Raw genomic sequence first — 17,672 nt, 5'->3', positions numbered from 1 at the left:
TTGTTACGCATTTGCTGATGCTTGTAATCTCTGAAGGAAGGTGTGTATTTGGAGTTGGCCTTACAATACAATGTTTAAGTAAGATTAGTCTAATGAGTTTGCCTGAATGGTGTTCTTCAAGACATTGTTTGAAAAACTGCTTCTGAATGCTACCACAACAAAAATTGAAAGTCGTGCGAAGACTCTTGCTTCTTGTACAAGAAAATGAGTTGTGAATCTGTGGAATTCTCTGCCACAGAAGGCAGTGGAAGCCAATATTAAAGTGATAGTTAGATATAGCTATTAGGGCCAACGGAATCGAGGAATATAGGGAGAAAGCAGGAATGGGGGACTGATTTTGGATGATCAGCCACGATCATATTGAATGCCGGTGCTGGCTCGAAGGGCTGAATGGCCTACTCCTGCACCTCTTTTTTCTATGTTTCTATACGTATTATGAAATGTATCTTCACGTGACTTATTTTTGAAGTGGAGTGATTTCCTGGGTAGGTCATGATAGTATTGGAATATTGTACAAAATTAACCAAGAAGGTACTTGAGATGTACTTCAAACATGTTAAAATTTTAACAACAGCAGACAAGATATTTAGTTGTGGCTTAGGGTAACAATAGCATTGATGGTGGTCTGAACGTCACAGTCTACGTGCATTTTTTAAGTGCATTTCCTTAACTGAAGAAAGGTTTAAATGATATTAAAAGGCTGTTTAAATGTAATCATAACATTGTACTGATAATGCCGTGCTGAAATTGTATTCTAAACATTTCAAATCTTTAGGTAATTTGCACATGCAGCTTCTGATTTTATTTTTCACCCAGTCCCTTTCATTAATCATTTTATTTTCATATCTTTCCTTGTATCCAACCTGGACCAGGAATTATTAATGATGGTATTGAAACAGGACCTGTGAAGGCCATAGAAACTGCTGGGATAAATTTAGTCCAATTCTTCAACAATGCTGTAATTTTGTCCCTCTCTGTAAAATTAAATATGGACATGAATATTTTTTGAAATTCTTCACTTTAAAGCTGATGGTAGTCATTAACTTAAGGTGTTGTGTTGGTGATCATGAGCCTTGTTGCTGTATTTTGATTTACATTTCCTGCATTAAGTTGCCAATAAGCACCATATTCACTGTCAATGGAACAAGTATTTTAATCACTGAAGTTGTGTTCATTATATGAATTTAGCAGTTTTGAGAAACAAATGAATGAACCTGATTGAAATGTTCAAATTTAAAGGCACCTGCAAATCATTTTCTAATTCTGACTGAGACTGAGAATTAGAATGAGAAGAAGCATGGAAACCAAATAATTAAACATACAAACAATGTTCCAATAAAACAAAGTACTGGAGAAGCTCACCAGGTTAGGAAGCATCCTGTGGAAGGATAAAGCAAGTTAACGGTTTATTTAGGTCAATGACGAATCATTACAAGACCGCCTGACCTACTGTTTGTTTCCAACACTTCCTGTTTTCATTTCAGATTTTCAACGTCTGCAATTTTTTAAATCAACCATTTTCTCAAGCGGATCACTGGATTAGGGTCCCAACCATATGGTTAATGGCCAAATCGCTATGGATCCTGAAGAAATGGGGTTTTAATAATCAAATTGCCAAAAGCAAGTGTCCCATTGTTATCTTAATCTAAAATGTGAAAATCATGCATTATTATGCCATGAATACAACATTTAGAAAGATAATTAGATCTAGATTTGAATTGTGAAGTAAACTGTTGGTCAGGACCTTCACTAGAATCAGACAAAGGAATTTGTTATGAATGCTAAGTATTTGAATGATAACTTCATTAAGTTACTTCCAGGCTAGTTTCCATTTGTATGAAGAATTATTTAAAAATTGATAGGAGTTTATTCGTGCTATGTGAATCTTTAATATTTCAGAACCTTGAATCTGGGACTGACAGTATTATCCAAAGCTTTGCTCAACATGATTTTATTCAAACAACATATGTACTCTGACCCTATTATTGTTCCTCATGATATAAGCATGGAATAAAATTCTCTCTTGAGTGTATAAACTATGGAAAAAAGATATCGCTTGTGTGGTATGTTGGCCTCCATTTTATCTTTCTGAGCACTTACATAGCTACCGTATTAAGAGGTCGAGCATCAGTTGTAAGCATCTCTGAGATGAATTTGTGCAGTTTCAGTTTTCTTATAAGTTCTGTGCTCTGTGTTATGTTCAGGTTATGCTCCAGTGACAGGCATGTGCCATTCACTCCGAAGCTGTACCCTCAACCATGAAGATGGATTCTCTTCTGCATTTGTTGTCGCCCATGAAACTGGTCACGTGTAAGTACGCAGAGCAGAAATACTCCGGCACAGACACCAGAGGGACAAAACTCCACTAAACCTTTGGGTTGTAGATCAGTCACTTATATAGGGGTAGTGGCTGAGGCAAATACAATTGTGCCATGTAAGAGACTTTTAGACAGGCATATGGATATGGAGGCGTATGGATTCTGTGCAGGCAGAAAAGAGTTAATCTCGGCACACATATTCAGCACAGACATTGTGGGCCAAACAGCCTATTGCTGTGCTCAACTACTCTATGTTCCAAACTGGGGTAGGCAGTTTAGTAAATAGAATATGTTTAGATTGAACTAAATATATCAGCTTTATTGCCACATTTGTCTGATAATGCACACCTATGTTGCAAACAATGGGTTAGAACAGTAAAATAGGACCATATTGATACTAGCTAGAATAATTAAAACGAAAACCAATTTAAAAAAAAAAAGCCTTTTATTAGCTAAAGCCAAATCTGCTTACTCATCATATTTTCTATACCAGTAAAAGTAGCAATCAAATCAATATGAGAACAAGTGCAGTTGGTTGCTATATCAATATTTTTTTTCCATAACTGACGAGCAGAAAGTCAGGATACATTTATGATAAATATAAGCTCCAGAACACACACTTTTAGCTGGTGCTAGCCGTCTGTTTTGTATGACTTGGCTTGAGGACACTTGATTGTCTTACTCTTGCCTCCCTCCCTCTCCCCATAAGTATCTTGCAGGTCTCTGCTATTCCTCTACTGACATGGCCATTGTGCCCTTTGCAAACTTGAGTTTATCAATCACTAGGCGGTGTGTATTATAAATTGTAAAATACACAGCCCAGAATCCCTCTTATCTCTGTAATTGCTGCAATCTCATTCATTCATACAACTTGCAAATGTTATGCAATGATTAGTTTTCTGAGGAATTTTGTTTTATTTTAATTTAAGCGCACCAGGTTATTATTGCTGGACACAACTAGAGAAATGACAGTGCAGTTTTACCTAATGGCCATAGTTTACGCACAAATATATCGAGATGTGAATGTAATGTTGAAAAAAAAACACCATGCTACATCAAAGAATCTCTGACCTTTGCATTTGTAGGAGTTTGTAAGATTTTTATAATGAATCATTACAAAATAATTGTTAATGAATGTTTTAAAGTCTTTTAGTGTACACTTAGTCTCGCTATCGTGAGCACTGAATGCAATAGACCATGTTGCAGGAGATGCCTCAGCCCTTCCAGGTGACCATTTTGCAGAGCCCTTGCATTTTATCTGTACAGGCTATCTTGAGCTTTAAGTTGCACGTCACTTCAATTCACCAACTTGTCTGTCCTCTGCCTTCTCCACTGCAATGGGAGACCAAATGCAAATCAGAACAGATCTCTAATTCCACTTGGGTGGCTTACACCCTGTTGTATAAACGATGAATTTTCCCATTCCACTCCCACTTCCACCGTGAAAAAAGAGTCTCTCCCTTTTATTTTCTGGACGTATCACCCTCCCCCATCTGGCCACCCCCCACATATCTAGCCTTGTCATTGTCCTTCCCTCTTCCACAATAAGCTCCATTTGTTTATCATTATCCTGCCTCATCTGGTTTCACCTACCAGTCTTGGCCTCACCCCTCCCTCTCACTTCTATGCTGGCTATCTTCCCTTTACACTCTGTTCCGATGCTGGGTTTTGACCCAAAATGCCGACCAAGCCCTTTCCTGCACAGATGTTGCTTGACCCACTGCCGTTTTCTTTTGCTGCAATTCCAGCATCTGCATTCCCTTGCGTCTCAGTTTAATAGGCAGTGACCACAATGATAGCAGTGTAAGAGAACCATCTATTGGAACTAATCATAAAAGCTTCTGTTTATTGGTGTTAAATACCCAAGGACCACAGTAGTTGACCATCCTCAAAATTGTTCACTGTTCAATGTCATGTCAGATCTACTATGTTGATTTAATTTATCTACGTAGATACAGATCCTTGAATTCATAATGATATAGTTGAAGTATGGAGCATATTCAAAGGGCCAAATGGCCTGCAACTGCTTGTCTTTTCTCTTTCCTTCAATTCCTTGATCTACACTCAACAAAAAGCAGTATTTGTTTTGAAAATAAATCACGAAACTGCGGTTATATATCAAGATTGAAGATGTTATGTAAGGAGGCATGTGGCCGTTGAGAGTCTGTTGATTGGAGACGCGTTTCAAGTCTCAGCTGAGCAATTGTGCTATTTAAATTCAGTTAATTAAAGAATCTGAAATTTTAAACAGAAATTTAAAATTTACGATTATGCTACTAGATTGCAGTTTAAAATCCCCTCAGTCAGGGATAAAAATCATCTGCCCATAACAATTCTGATCTGTATATTGCTCTTAACTGCTCGTGAAATAGCTGAGTAAGCAAGGACTGAATTGTTAATGTGTATCAATTAGTTCAAATCCAAACAAAAGCAGCTGAAGAATGTGATTTATATTCATACAGTTGAAATAAAAAGACTGGGCATTATTGTATTGTTGGTAGATAAATTACAGGTTTGTCTATGTCAGCAACATGGAAACCTCCCCTTTGGCCACTAACCGCTAACACTAATCATCAAGCACATCTATCTTGTCAAACCGCATAAGAATTTTGCTTGCTCAATCGAATGTCTCATTCAAGAGAATGCTGGTCTGTTTAATCTCATCCAGCAGAGATTCAGTCCGGTAAACCTGAGTTTTGCTCCTTCAAGCCCGAGTCATCCAGCATGGAGGAAATTTGACCCATCGCATCCACACTGACCACTAGATACCCATCGGTATTAATTCCATACACCACCATTTGGCCTAAACTTCTATGTCCAGGTCGCCTATGTCGCCTAGACACCTTTTAGCATTCTGCTTGCCTTCCTCTGGGTGAAAAAGGTCCATCTCAGATCCCTTCTAAATATCTTAACCCTTACCAAAAATGTATGTCCTGGTTTGCTCTACTTCTGATGTGAGTAATAGGTTCCTGCAGAGTAAGTATATCCTCCTTTGTGCTAGGAGATCAGACCGTTGCTTAACATCACAAATGGTGCTTTATAATTGCTTTACAATGTTTACCTCGGGCGTGCTACAGAGAGCCAAATTTACGAAATTTAGTCCTTGCTTACTCAACTTTTTAATGAGCAGTTAAGAGTAATATACAGATGAGAATTGTTATGGGCAGATGATTTTTCACCCTTACTGAAGGACCCTGAGGGTGTTTGAAAATGCAATAGATGTGAATTTGCCGTGAAATCGTGAGGCTCTGGAAAATCATATATTTAAATGGGGAATGATGACTTTTGTATGAACATCAACTTAATTTGGGTGCAGCATAGGAAATGGAAGAGAATTAGAAAGGCACATCAGCACAGGGCCAGATAAAGTGTTGATTCAACAAGAAGGCTTGAAAGAAGTGACAGGATGAACATTAGTAGTGAGGTTGTCAGATTTTGATGTTTTGTTTTCTGCAAGGGTGATGAGAGCACTAAAATTACCAGGCCGGGTGTCTGAAAATTGCATTTCTGTCTCAAAGTAATGAAATGTGTTAAACTTCAAACACAATGTTGTAACAATGCTCGAGTGCATGTCCATTACATTAAACAATTTGATTGTGTCTTTTTGATTAAGTGGATTTCTGAAATGACTAGCACATGCTTGCAAACAGTTTAGGAATGGAACATGACGGGCAAGGTAATCGCTGTGCTGATGAGACGAGTATGGGCAGCATCATGGCACCTCTGGTACAGGCTGCGTTCCATCGCTATCACTGGTCTCGCTGCAGCAAACAAGAACTCAGCCGCTATATAACGTAGGTGATCAAATTGCTTAATCATCTGTCCGATTCCAAACATTTTTATGGAAATTTGCCAATTAAGCAAATTAATTAAAACATTGAAAAATTCTGGATCAATGTTATATGTAGCAAGTAATGCCAATGAAAGATAATATGGCAGTTATGGCTGAGAATAGTTTTTCCCCCCCGCACAGTCTGTTGAGTACTCAGATCTATACCAGAGATACAGCACTAATTCCTGGGTCACTCATTGTTCAGAGATGATAGAGTTGGATGGATATATTTCTTGCAAACTCCATGCTGAGCCAACTGTAGTGTTTGTCATTTGTATACGGGGCATATCATGTTTCACTGAAATTCTGATCATGAACAAATCCCTAAAAATGCTGTTTGGACAGTATAATCTTCCTAGCATAATACAGTGCAGATTGGGACATGTAACAGATATGTGAACTATTTTGCATCACTCTGTGGCAGCCCCTTATCTGCCCAGCCTTGCCATCCCTTCCTCTCACCAACTCGCCCATCTCCACCCTGGTCCCTTGCTCTGAAACTGCCATACCACAGGTCCCAGTCACATAATCTCCTCCACTGAAATTCCAACAGTGACAGCAAATGAGATAAGAATTGAGCTTGGATTGGTAGCAGCATCACTGACTATACCACCACCATCTAACCTCCCCAATAGTTAGGTTTTAGATTGCTTTAGCTAGGAACAAGTGCACACCTGATGGAATAAGTGACATTCTACTGTATTAAATATTATTCTGTGTTTTACTAGAAAAGTCCAATTGGTATAGATTAGTTCCTTGTTTGTAACATTTTCTCATGATTGTTGTCAGTTCCTATGATTGTCTACTGGATGATCCATTTGAACACAAGTGGCCAGTATTGCCAGAACTTCCAGGAATCAGTTACTCAATGGATGAGCAGTGCCGCTTTGATTTTGGAGTGGGCTACCAAATGTGTACAGCAGTAAGTGTCCCTTTGTTTCTTAGCTTAATCACACACCTCTTTGCCTTTCTTTCAAAACCATGTCAAACAAATAATAAAGGATTCTGAATCTTTTTCCTTGACGTTTTTTCCAATTTTTGATTTTTGTACCATACGGTTGTATTTGTGTCTGGTTTATTAAATCTTGTACTCTCTGCCACAGAAGGTAGTTGAGGCCAGTTCATTGGCTATATTTAAGAGGGAGTTAGATGTGGCCCTTGTGGCTAAAGGGATCAGGGGGTATGGAGAGAAGGCAGGTACGGGATACTGAGTTGGATGATCAGCCATGATCATATTGAATGGTGGTGCAGGCTCGAAGGGCTGAATGGCCTACTCCTGCACCTATTTTCTATGTTTCGGGCCTCATTGGTCTACCTAATTTTTGATCCCATCACAGGCTACATGATATAAAGGCCTTAGAAGGATCTAGACAGGAGGAACTAGACTGATCACGGTCCCTTTGTTTCTTAAATGCTGCCTCACCCACTGAGTTTCTCCAGCATTTTTGTCTACCAACAGTTTTAAAATAACTTATTTGGCTCAATATCATTCGCAAAGTGGGTCTTTCTACTTAAGAAAAAAATACTGGAGATTTGATTGGGATTTTAAATAATTTACGTGCCAGTCAGTGTCAACTTTGATTTGCATTAGTTAGAACAAAGGATGTGAGTTTAATATATATGTTTGGTTAGGTTAGGTGAGCCAGGTTAGAGGTCAGGAAGTTCTTCCTCTCACTAGAGCAAGTAGCTCAAACAATTGGTGCAGATTCACTGCATATTGGTGCAGAATCAAATTCCTCATATGTTGCAAAACATACTTGGCTAATAAAGTGTGATTATGATAATGATTATGGTGTGTTCAACAAAAGAGTTGCACTGTCTGGGCTGAGGTGATGTATACACATATACAATATGTGGTGCTATGTGTTAAGGTAATGGTGATCTTATTGAACTTGTTTAGAATGATTTTTCTGAATTAGATAAATATTTCCCAGATTTTCTCCCTAAACCTCCACCAAAACATCGGCCCCAAATTGAATTTTCTTTTGTTGTCTTTCCCAGGAGATTATATTGTTGGTGCTGTATAGAACCTTTTGTTTTTGACGCTTGCTTATAATAAATGGGACTGTTTATTTGTGACTGACTTGCTGAACTAATCTGCCTTTTTCCTTCCATTATTTTCATGTTCATAATTGATTGGAGCAGAATTAGGTCATTTGGCCCATCAAGTCTACTCCGCCGTTCAATCATGGCTGATCTATCTATCCCTCCTAACCCCATTCTCCTGCCTTCACCACATCACCCCTGGCACCTATACTAACACGATTCTATCTATCTCTGTCTTTAAAATACACGTTGATTTGGCCTCCACATCCTTCTGCGGCAATGAATTCCACAGGTTTGCCACCCTCTGACTAAAGACCACAGTGTTGTCAGCACTATGATTAGATATCACAGGCTTACGTGTGCCATTTGTTTGACCTGATTGCAGTTTCGAAGCTTTGATCCCTGCAAGCAGTTATGGTGCAGCCATCCTGATAATCCTTACTTCTGTAAAACTAAAAAAGGCCCTCCACTAGATGGGACAGAATGTGCACCTGGAAAGGTAAGCTACCAATCTACTATCAACAAGAAATGGTGTGCTTTAAGATTGTTGTAAGTGCCGTTTGATGTTATTGTAACAAGTTATCATGCTATTGTATTGAACAATCAAATAATTTGGTAATCTTCCTATGCTTGAGGTGATTAATACTTATTAGCCTGTGTTTCTGTGTGAAAAGCATGGAGATGAAGAGAAAGTTGGATTTAAAAAAAGCAAACGTAAACTAGCTATTCACTTTGACATCAATTGAAATAAGAAAGTTTACTGTCCTTTGTTTTGCTCTGGGCATGCTTGGAAGATATTTCTGTGTGTAATAGATTAGGACAGGACCTGGGGCAGATTCCAGTAGTCCAAGGGCTTTGTGTCAAAGATGATTGCAAGTAAAGTTTTTGAGGTTAGGAATAAACATTCTGGAAGTATTTTCCAATAAATTTATGCCTGGCCTATCCAAAAGATACTGTTTGCCAGCCAAATGCAGGCTTCCAGTAAAGAGTTACAGCATAATGAGGCTCAGGGGAATGGCAAGACCTGGACACCACTGAAGAAGAAAATATTCTATTCAACAAAGCCCTCTACAAGAGCTCCAATATTTTGTTTTGATCAAATGCTGTACCAAATTCTTAACTGTAGATAACCTACACCACATCCTGTTTTCCTGAATCCACTCTGTAACGTTTACTGGGCACAACTACTGTGAAGTACAAGTACAATGGAAACTTTGCTTGCAGTAGCATCACAGGCATACGGACTCTACAATACACAAACATATACTTTGTATTCTCTTCTCGGTTGGCTCCATATGAAGAGGGTTAATGAGACCAAAGGCAGTTGGTCCAAATCATGGAGAACTATTTTCAATCTGATAAATGGATAAAAAATTATTTATACTACAATTTGGGAGTAATTTATAATCTACACCTATTTTAGTGACGGTGATGTGTAGCCGGACAAAAATAGGAACAATTAGGTAATTCCCCTGGTGTGGTTTAAGGCTGTTTTCTGAGTAAATTTGTTTTGTATAGATAAGAGTCATATCATCTCCTTCATCTCCATCTACTTGCCAATAAATATTCCATTTCTCAAATTGCATCCTGTTGCATTGTGATAGGGTTAATCCAAAATACTTATCAGCAAATTGTGAAGATGATTAACCATTTCTACTTTCCAGTGGTGTTTCAAAGGTCACTGTATTTGGAAGAGTTCAGATCAGTTGTACAGTCAGGATGGAAACTGGAGTCCCTGGACAAAGTTTGGAACATGCTCAAGAACTTGTGGTGGTGGAGTGCGTTTCCATAGTCGACAGTGCAGCAACCCTTTGTAAGTTTGTGACAGCTGACACACTTGATTGCACATTTAGAACATAGCTCTTTCGCAGGCATGATTTACAATGTGGAAGTACCTCAGCAGCGGTAGAGTTGCTACCTTACAGCTCTTACAGCACCAGAGACCCCGACTATGGGTGCTGTCTGTACGGAGTTTGTACGTTCTCCTCGTGACCGTGTGGATTTTTTCTGAGATCTTCGGTTTCCTCCCACATTCCAAAGATGTACAGGTTTATAGGGTTATTTGGCTTGGTATATATTTAAATTGTTCCTGGTGTGTGTAGGGTATGGTTCATGTGCGGGAATCGCAGGTCGGTGTGGGCTGAAAGGCCTGTTTCCATGCTGTATCTCTAAACTACACTATACTAAAGCATGCTTTTTGACTCTCTGTTAAGTGATAAATCCATTCCACTCTGCAAATTTCTATTTGAGACATTTATTCAGATCATCTTCCTACACACTTAGCAAAATGATATTATTTTACCACATTTTTAAGTGCTCTCTGTTTCTTCTTATGCCTTAATGGATTTTGAAATTTAGTGACTGCGCTAACCAAAATCCCACAAATCATCTCGGATGAAGCTGATTCAAAAAGTTATGTTGGCGATCTAACATATCTCTGAATCAGCTCGCCATTCTTCTTACAATTCTTCTCAACAGCAATAATTTATTTGTCATTCGAACATACATTTGAACAAATGTCATTCCTCACGGGGCTAAGGTACATAGTGGTTGATATTGATGTAAGGTGCCAGTGCAGCGCATGTGTGTGTGTTAGGTGAGGTGTGTGTGTGTGTGCATGGGAGGGGCAGCAGGGTATAATAATCTAAACACACACAAGGTAATATGGTGGCCTCCATCTAGTACTAGGGCCAAAGGACAAATACATTATTTTACATGTGTGTTCACAGACTTCATTGCAGCCAATGTACTGAAAAGTTTCTTGAATTCATTGTTTTCTAAATAAGGAAGGTGCTTTCGACTGAGATAATTTGATTATGCGTTATTGCTGATAAACAATAGGATATACTACAATTGATAAGGGAGTTTTTGAAAATAATAACACTTTTTCACCATAATTATAATAGTCAAGAACCATAATAATAATGACATTGAATTCCAGAATTCACTAAATTTTCTACCAATATACATTTATTTGTACATCTTTTCCCAACAAGGATAAGGTTCATTTTTTGATATTAATTTAAAAAGTAATTTTTTTTTTTAATGTAGCCGCAGTCATCATGCCTAATCACATGTTCTTTACCCTTTCCCCAAAGCACATCTAGCCTTTAAATCAACTGTTCTTACCACTATAGGTCTTCCCCAACTGACGGCAGGTTCTGATCCAACTGTTTGTTATTTGAACAGTTTGTAAATTGGAAATGTTTCTATGAACGGAGTTGCGACACAGCAAAAAATGTCTGTAGCCCTGCAGCAGTCAATAAATCCATCCCGCTGGTCTCCCAAGAGCTCGTTCATATTGTACACAAGTCAGGCATCCACACACTGGGGAGGGCACAGTCACTGAAGTACTGCCACATTTAATGCATTAGATATAATGCTTGGGTATACGCATATGCAACGTGGCGTCTCTCCTCCATGGATCCCACCAATCCATTATACATCTTCTTTGCCACGCTAAGTAGCCAGGTTGTTAACAGTACAGCATCAATTGTCAGTAATTGGAATATTACTGTGTTCTAACCCACTGAACTTTCAACATAGCTATCAAGAAAGCTTCATGAACTATCGAGGCTTATACCTTTTGTTCTAACAATTGCAAGATAAAATAAGAAACTGTGGATGGCTCGATTGTGATCATGTATTGTCTTTCTGCTGATTAATTAGCATGCAACAAAAGCTTTTCACTGTATCTCGGTACATGCGACAATAAACTGAACTAAATATCTTGAACGAAAGAATGTATATCCTGTCGCTGACTGCCGTTTACCATTCTGCAGCCCTGCCTATGGTGGCCGAGACTGCTTTGGCCCTGCTTATGAGTATAAGATCTGCAATTCTGAAGATTGCCCCGGGCAGTTTGAAGATTTTCGGGCTCAGCAGTGTCAACAAAGAAACTCGTATTATCTTCACCAAAACGTTAAACACACCTGGCTCCCTTATGAGCATCAAAATGGTGAGTTGGTCCTTGACACTCTACTTAGTAACTCAGATTCAGATTCAACTTTAATTGTCATTGTCAGTGTACAGTACAGAGACAATGAAATGCAGTTAGCGACATAGAATATGATTTCAATAAATAAATCTATTTACATGCATACAGTCATAGTGTTTTTCCTGTGGGAGGAGTGTGTCTAGGGGGGGGGGGGTGATTGGCAGTCACCGAGGTACGTTGTTGAGTAGTGTGACAGCCGCAGGGAAGAAGCTGTTCCTGGACCTGCTGGTCCGGCAACGGAGAGACCTGTAGCGCCTCCCGGATGGTAGGAGGGTAAACAGTACATGGTTGGGGTGAGAGCAGTCCTTGGCGATGCTGAGCGCCCTTCGCAGACAACGCTTGCTTTGGACAGACTCAATGGAGGGGAGCGAGGAACCGGTGATGCGTTGGGCAGTTTTCACCACCCTCTGCAGTGCTTTCCGGTCGGAGACAGAGCAGTTACCATACCATACTGTGATGCAGTTGGTAAGGATGCTCTCGATGGTGCAGCGGTAGAAGTTCACCAGAATCTGAGGAGACAGATGGACCTTCTTCCGTCTCCTCAGGAAGAAGAGACGCTGGTGAGCCTTCTTGACCAGAGTTGAGGTATTGCGGGTCCAAGAGAGATCATTGGAGATGTTGACCCCCAGGAACCTGAAGCTGGAGGCACATTCCACCTCCGTCCCGTTAATGTGGATGGGGGTGTGCGTGCCGCCCCTAGACTTCCTGAAGCCTACAATGAGCTCCTTGGTCTTCTTGGAGTTAAGGGCCAATAACTGTTTTCACAAATATTGAACACTGGATAATAACTGGTATATTAATTTTTGTGGATGAACTATGACTTTGTGATGCTTGTAATGATCTGACGACAGCAATCATATCTGGCAAGTTCAAAGGCACATTGTACACTCTTTGGCCTCAGTAGAGTAAGTGGTCAGAGAATCGACCAGGTCACACAGCAACAGCTAGAATTGGTGCTTTGATATATTCTATACAGCGGATCAGCTGCTCCTTGAGGTACCAAGGTCTAAGCGGAAGCTCAGAGGGGATAGAGCCTTTTCTGTTGCTGCCCCGGCACTCTGGAACACCTTGCCGCTGCAGATCAGACAGGCCCCTTCACTGTCCATCTTTAAATCCTCCCTAAAAACTCACTTTTATTCACTGGCTTTCGACACTGGCTGAGACATTGTTCCTGTTTTAGTGCTTTTAATGTCTTTTAATTTTTACTGTTTTTATAGTCCTGTCGTCTTAATGGTTTTAGTAGTTTGTAATAACTTTTTGTTGACTTCCCATGTACAGCACTTTGTGGTAACTGATGTTGTCTAAAAGCGCTTTATAAATAAAGTTATTATTATTATACAGTAAGTAACTTGGGGAAATCATACTGTAAAATATTAATGGTGTTGGTAAGGGTTCTGGGACCCTTGTTAGTTATATGGTCTCAGGACAAATGCCCTCCACATTAAATTATTATTTTTTCTTTGTCCACAGTTGTAAACAATTTGGACAAGTTATCCATCATGGCTCTTCCATTTCTCCTGTCCTATTAAATAAAAAATAAATCTCAGATACTGAGCAAAGCAGACCATTCTCAAGGCTTCCCCCGCTGCAGGTTGATGCATATGTTTCTGGCTGACCAACATTTTAACTTGCCAGGCTTCATCCCGTCCAGTGCATCATCTGCCATCATAATAAAGTTGAGAATTTTAATATATGGATTCAACACCTTATTATTTCCACCTCAGATCACCATTCTATACTCTCTGACCAGTATTGTTGCCATTATAGCTTCAAATTGTGTTCTTCCAAAATGATAAAAGGAAATATACTAATTGAGATTTAAAAAAATGTCTGGGAGTGAATTACGGATAAAAACCAAGCCTTTATGGTTTGGGTACTTCTAACCCTTTTGTGTTTTGTTTTCAGGGCTTATATTTCACCCTTTAGCCTGTATAAACTTCCACTATTTTTCTTTTCCCATCAACAAATGCTAGAGGCTCATAAATGTGAACTGATTTGCCAGTCCAAGGAAACAGGAGAAGTGGTGTTCATGAACCAGGTTGTACACGATGGTACACGCTGCAGTTACACGGATCCCTTCAGTCTGTGTGCTCGAGGAGAATGTGTGGTGGGTGCTTTTCCCTCTTCCTTTTTTCCCTAGCTCCTCAACTTAGATTCTCAACTCATCTACTAGCTTATAGAGTTCCCATTCTAAACTACCCCGACTTGAAATGATCCCTGAAATATAGCCATGTCTTCAATCAAGCTGTTTAACAAGGAACTGCAGATGCCGGAAAATCGATGGTACACAAAAATGCTGGAGAAAGTCAGCGGGTGCAGCAGCATCTATGGAGCGAAGGAAATAGGCAACGTTTCGGGACGAAACGTTGCCTATTTCCTTCGCTCCATAGATGCTGCTGCACCCGCTGACTTTCTCCAGCATTTTTGTGTATCGCCAACCAATTTGATTACCATTCCTAACATCTTTATGTGGCTCACAATGGCACAATGTTTTGCTGTTTCAAAGGAATTGTGTACGTTTTTGATTTCATGTTTTTATGAAGTCAAGGATTCATCGGTATCGTTTTATTTTTAATTTTAATATTTATAATCTCGGTTGTATATTACAGAATATATTGTATATTATTGTAGAACCTGTAGTAAGGATCGGACTCGGGTCTCCTGCGCTGTAGGGCAGTAACTCTACTGCTGCTCCACCATGCCGCCCTGATATTGGGTAGAGTTAACAGGGATATATGGAAAGGAAATAACATTAGACAACATCAGTTATAAGTTGTTTTGAAGTTTTAAGAATAAAAGGTAAGCCATTTAGAACGGAGATGAGGAAATACTTTTTCACACAGGGTTGTGAGTCTGAGAATTCTCTGCCTCGGAGGTGGAGGCCAGTTCTCTGGATGCTTTCAAGAGAGAGTTAAATATAGTTCTTAAAGATAGCAGAGTCAAGGGATATGGGGAGAAGGCAGGAACGGGGTACTGATTGTGGATGATCAGCCATGGTCACATTGATGGCGATGCTGGCTCGAAGGGCCAAATGGCCTACTCCTGCACCTATTGTCTATTGTCCGGTCTTTAATTCTGATCATTTTTTGGTAAGGGATGAAAATTAACAATGAAGCACGTTGTTTTTTGAAGCTTGTAGGCTGTGACAAAGAAGTGGCTTCTTTTAAGCAAGAAGATAAATGTGGTGTCTGTGCTGGTGATAATGCACATTGCCGAACTGTTAAAGGGACCATTGTCAAGACAGCCAAACAAATTGGTAAGTAATTTACATGGTCATCATGTACCGTTCAGCAATGTAGCCTGTTTTAAGAAACCTTTGTTCAATTATTGAAGGACACTCCTTATTTTCAATCACTATGTAGAGCCAATCTCTTTCCTGTGTTCCTTGCATATTTACAGCACCACACAACTCTTAAACTAAAAATATTGGATTTGGGAATATGTGGAATTTGGAAGCAGTATTTCCATTCATGCAAGATAAATCTTTAGCAACCCTGGCATTTGACAATCTTTACAGAAGCCGATGAACCTACAAACCTGCTCGTCTTTGGAATGTGGGAGGAAATAGTTAGAATTAGTTAATTGGTACTGATCTATAGCACAAATTCAACATGTGTCAGACCAGAGAGTTTTGACGTGTACCTGCAAGGACACCTTGAGTTTCTCTTTGGCTACTGACAGTGAATGCCATTGTTTCCTTTTACATCATTAATCAGACCTAATTATTTCATCAGGTAGACAAAAATGTTGGAGAAACTCAGCGGGTGAGGCAGCATCTATGGAGAGGAGGAATAGGTGATGTTTCGGGTCGAGACCCTTCTTCAGATTGATGTCAGGGGCGGGGGGGGGAGACGGGAAAAAGAAAGGAAGAGGTGGAGACAGTAGGCTTGTGGGAGAGCTGGGGAGGGGAAGGAGGGAGAAAGCAAGGACTGCCTGATATTCAAGAAGCCAGGTGGGAAGAAGTGTAGTCCTGATAGCCATGGGAGTCAGTTGGTTTGTAATAGATGTCGGTCAGTGGTCTGTTACCTGTGATGGAGATGATGAGGTCTAGAAACGGTAGGGAAATGTCGGAAATTGTGCAGGTGATAATTAATCATCAAATAGCTGGATAGACAAGGAAACAAATACAGACATTAAACAGTTCCAGTTTGCATCTGACTTTCAAGTTGATCAGGCTGCATTTATTGTCAAGATGTACAGGGCCCTGATGAGACCACACCTGGAGTATTGTGTGCAGTTTTTTGGTCTCCATATTTGTGGAAGTACATTCTTGCTATTGAGGAAGTGCTTCGTAGGTTCACAAGGTTAATTCCCAGGATGTCGGGACTCGTATGATGAAAGAATGCAGCGACATGCTGGAGGCAGGAAGCATGTTCGCGATGTTGGGGGAGTCCTGAACCAGTTTAAGGATAAGGGGTAGGCCATTTAGAACTGAGATGAGGAAAAACTTTTTCACACAGTTGTGAATCTGTGGAATTCTCTGCCTCGGAAGGCAGTGGAGGCCATTTATCTGGATGCTTTCAAGAGAGAGATAGTTAGAGCTCTTAAAGATAGTGGAGTGGAGGGATATGGGGAGCAGGGCCAATTGGCCTACTCCGCAACCTATTGTCTATCGTCTATTGTCAGGAAAGAACTGCAGATGCTGGTTTAAATCGAAGGTAGACACAAAATGCTGGAGAAACTCAGTGGGACAGGCAGCATCTCTGGAGAGAAGGTTTGAGGGGAGGTCTGAAGAAGGGCCTCGACGCGAAACGTCACCCATTCCTTCTCTCCAGGGATGCTGCCTGCCCCACTGAGTTACTCCAGCATTTTGTGTCTACCTTAAATTGTCATGTCCACAAGCTTAGTGAGACACATGTACAATGAAAATGTAACATTCCATAATCATCTAAAAAATAATTTTTATTATATTATTTATAAATGATTAAAACAGTACAGGTTTGGCAATATATTGCAGGTTTTACAGCATGTAAATGAAACAAGCAGAATCAATGAATTGTGATATTTTATATTCTTCAGGGATGCTCAAAATGTTTGAAATACCAGCTGGCGCGAGACAAATTCAAATAGAAGAAACAGAATCATCCACAAATCTAATTTGTAAGTTTTTCCCTGGATCTAGTAAGTTATCAATATTTGAGTCTGTAAATTGTTTTTTGCATATCAGATAAAGTTGAAATAAGGGTTTCGGCCCGAAACGTTGCCCATTTCCTTCACTCCATAGATGCTGCTGCACCCGCTAAGTTTCTCCAGCATTTTTGTCTACCTTCGATTTTCCAGCATCTGCAGTTCCTTCTTAAACAAAGTTGAAATAAACATCTGTGAAGATATGTGTAGGAAGGAACTGCAGATGCTGGTTTAAACCAAAGCTGGAGTAACTCATAGGGTCAGACAGCATCTCTGGTGAAAAGGAATAGGTAACGTTTGGGGTCGAGACCCTCCTTCCTTTTCTCCACCAGTGAAGATATGTTTGCTTAGA

General features: G+C 39.8%; 1 protein-coding gene across 4 annotated transcripts in view; it reads left to right on the top strand.

Moving 5' to 3' along the window:
- Positions 1 to 17,672, top strand: part of LOC129713008 (A disintegrin and metalloproteinase with thrombospondin motifs 14) — a 94,214-nt gene that overhangs the window by 62,935 nt on the left and 13,607 nt on the right. For all 4 annotated transcript variants that reach the window (XM_055661851.1, XM_055661850.1, XM_055661849.1 and 1 more), the window contains 9 exons: positions 2,205 to 2,310; positions 5,969 to 6,112; positions 6,940 to 7,072; positions 8,582 to 8,695; positions 9,861 to 10,009; positions 11,979 to 12,154; positions 14,167 to 14,300; positions 15,326 to 15,449; positions 17,213 to 17,293. In XM_055661851.1, coding sequence (XP_055517826.1) covers positions 2,205 to 2,310; positions 5,969 to 6,112; positions 6,940 to 7,072; positions 8,582 to 8,695; positions 9,861 to 10,009; positions 11,979 to 12,154; positions 14,167 to 14,300; positions 15,326 to 15,449; positions 17,213 to 17,293 — 1,161 coding nt within the window. The remainder of the gene's footprint in view (positions 1 to 2,204; positions 2,311 to 5,968; positions 6,113 to 6,939; positions 7,073 to 8,581; positions 8,696 to 9,860; positions 10,010 to 11,978; positions 12,155 to 14,166; positions 14,301 to 15,325; positions 15,450 to 17,212; positions 17,294 to 17,672) is intronic.

Source organism: Leucoraja erinacea, chromosome 34, assembly GCF_028641065.1.
Source record: "Leucoraja erinacea ecotype New England chromosome 34, Leri_hhj_1, whole genome shotgun sequence".
NCBI classification, from domain to species: Eukaryota; Metazoa; Chordata; class Chondrichthyes; order Rajiformes; family Rajidae; genus Leucoraja; species Leucoraja erinaceus.
The sequence above is the reverse complement of the archived record's forward strand: the minus strand, read 5'-3'. Positions and strand labels throughout refer to the sequence as shown.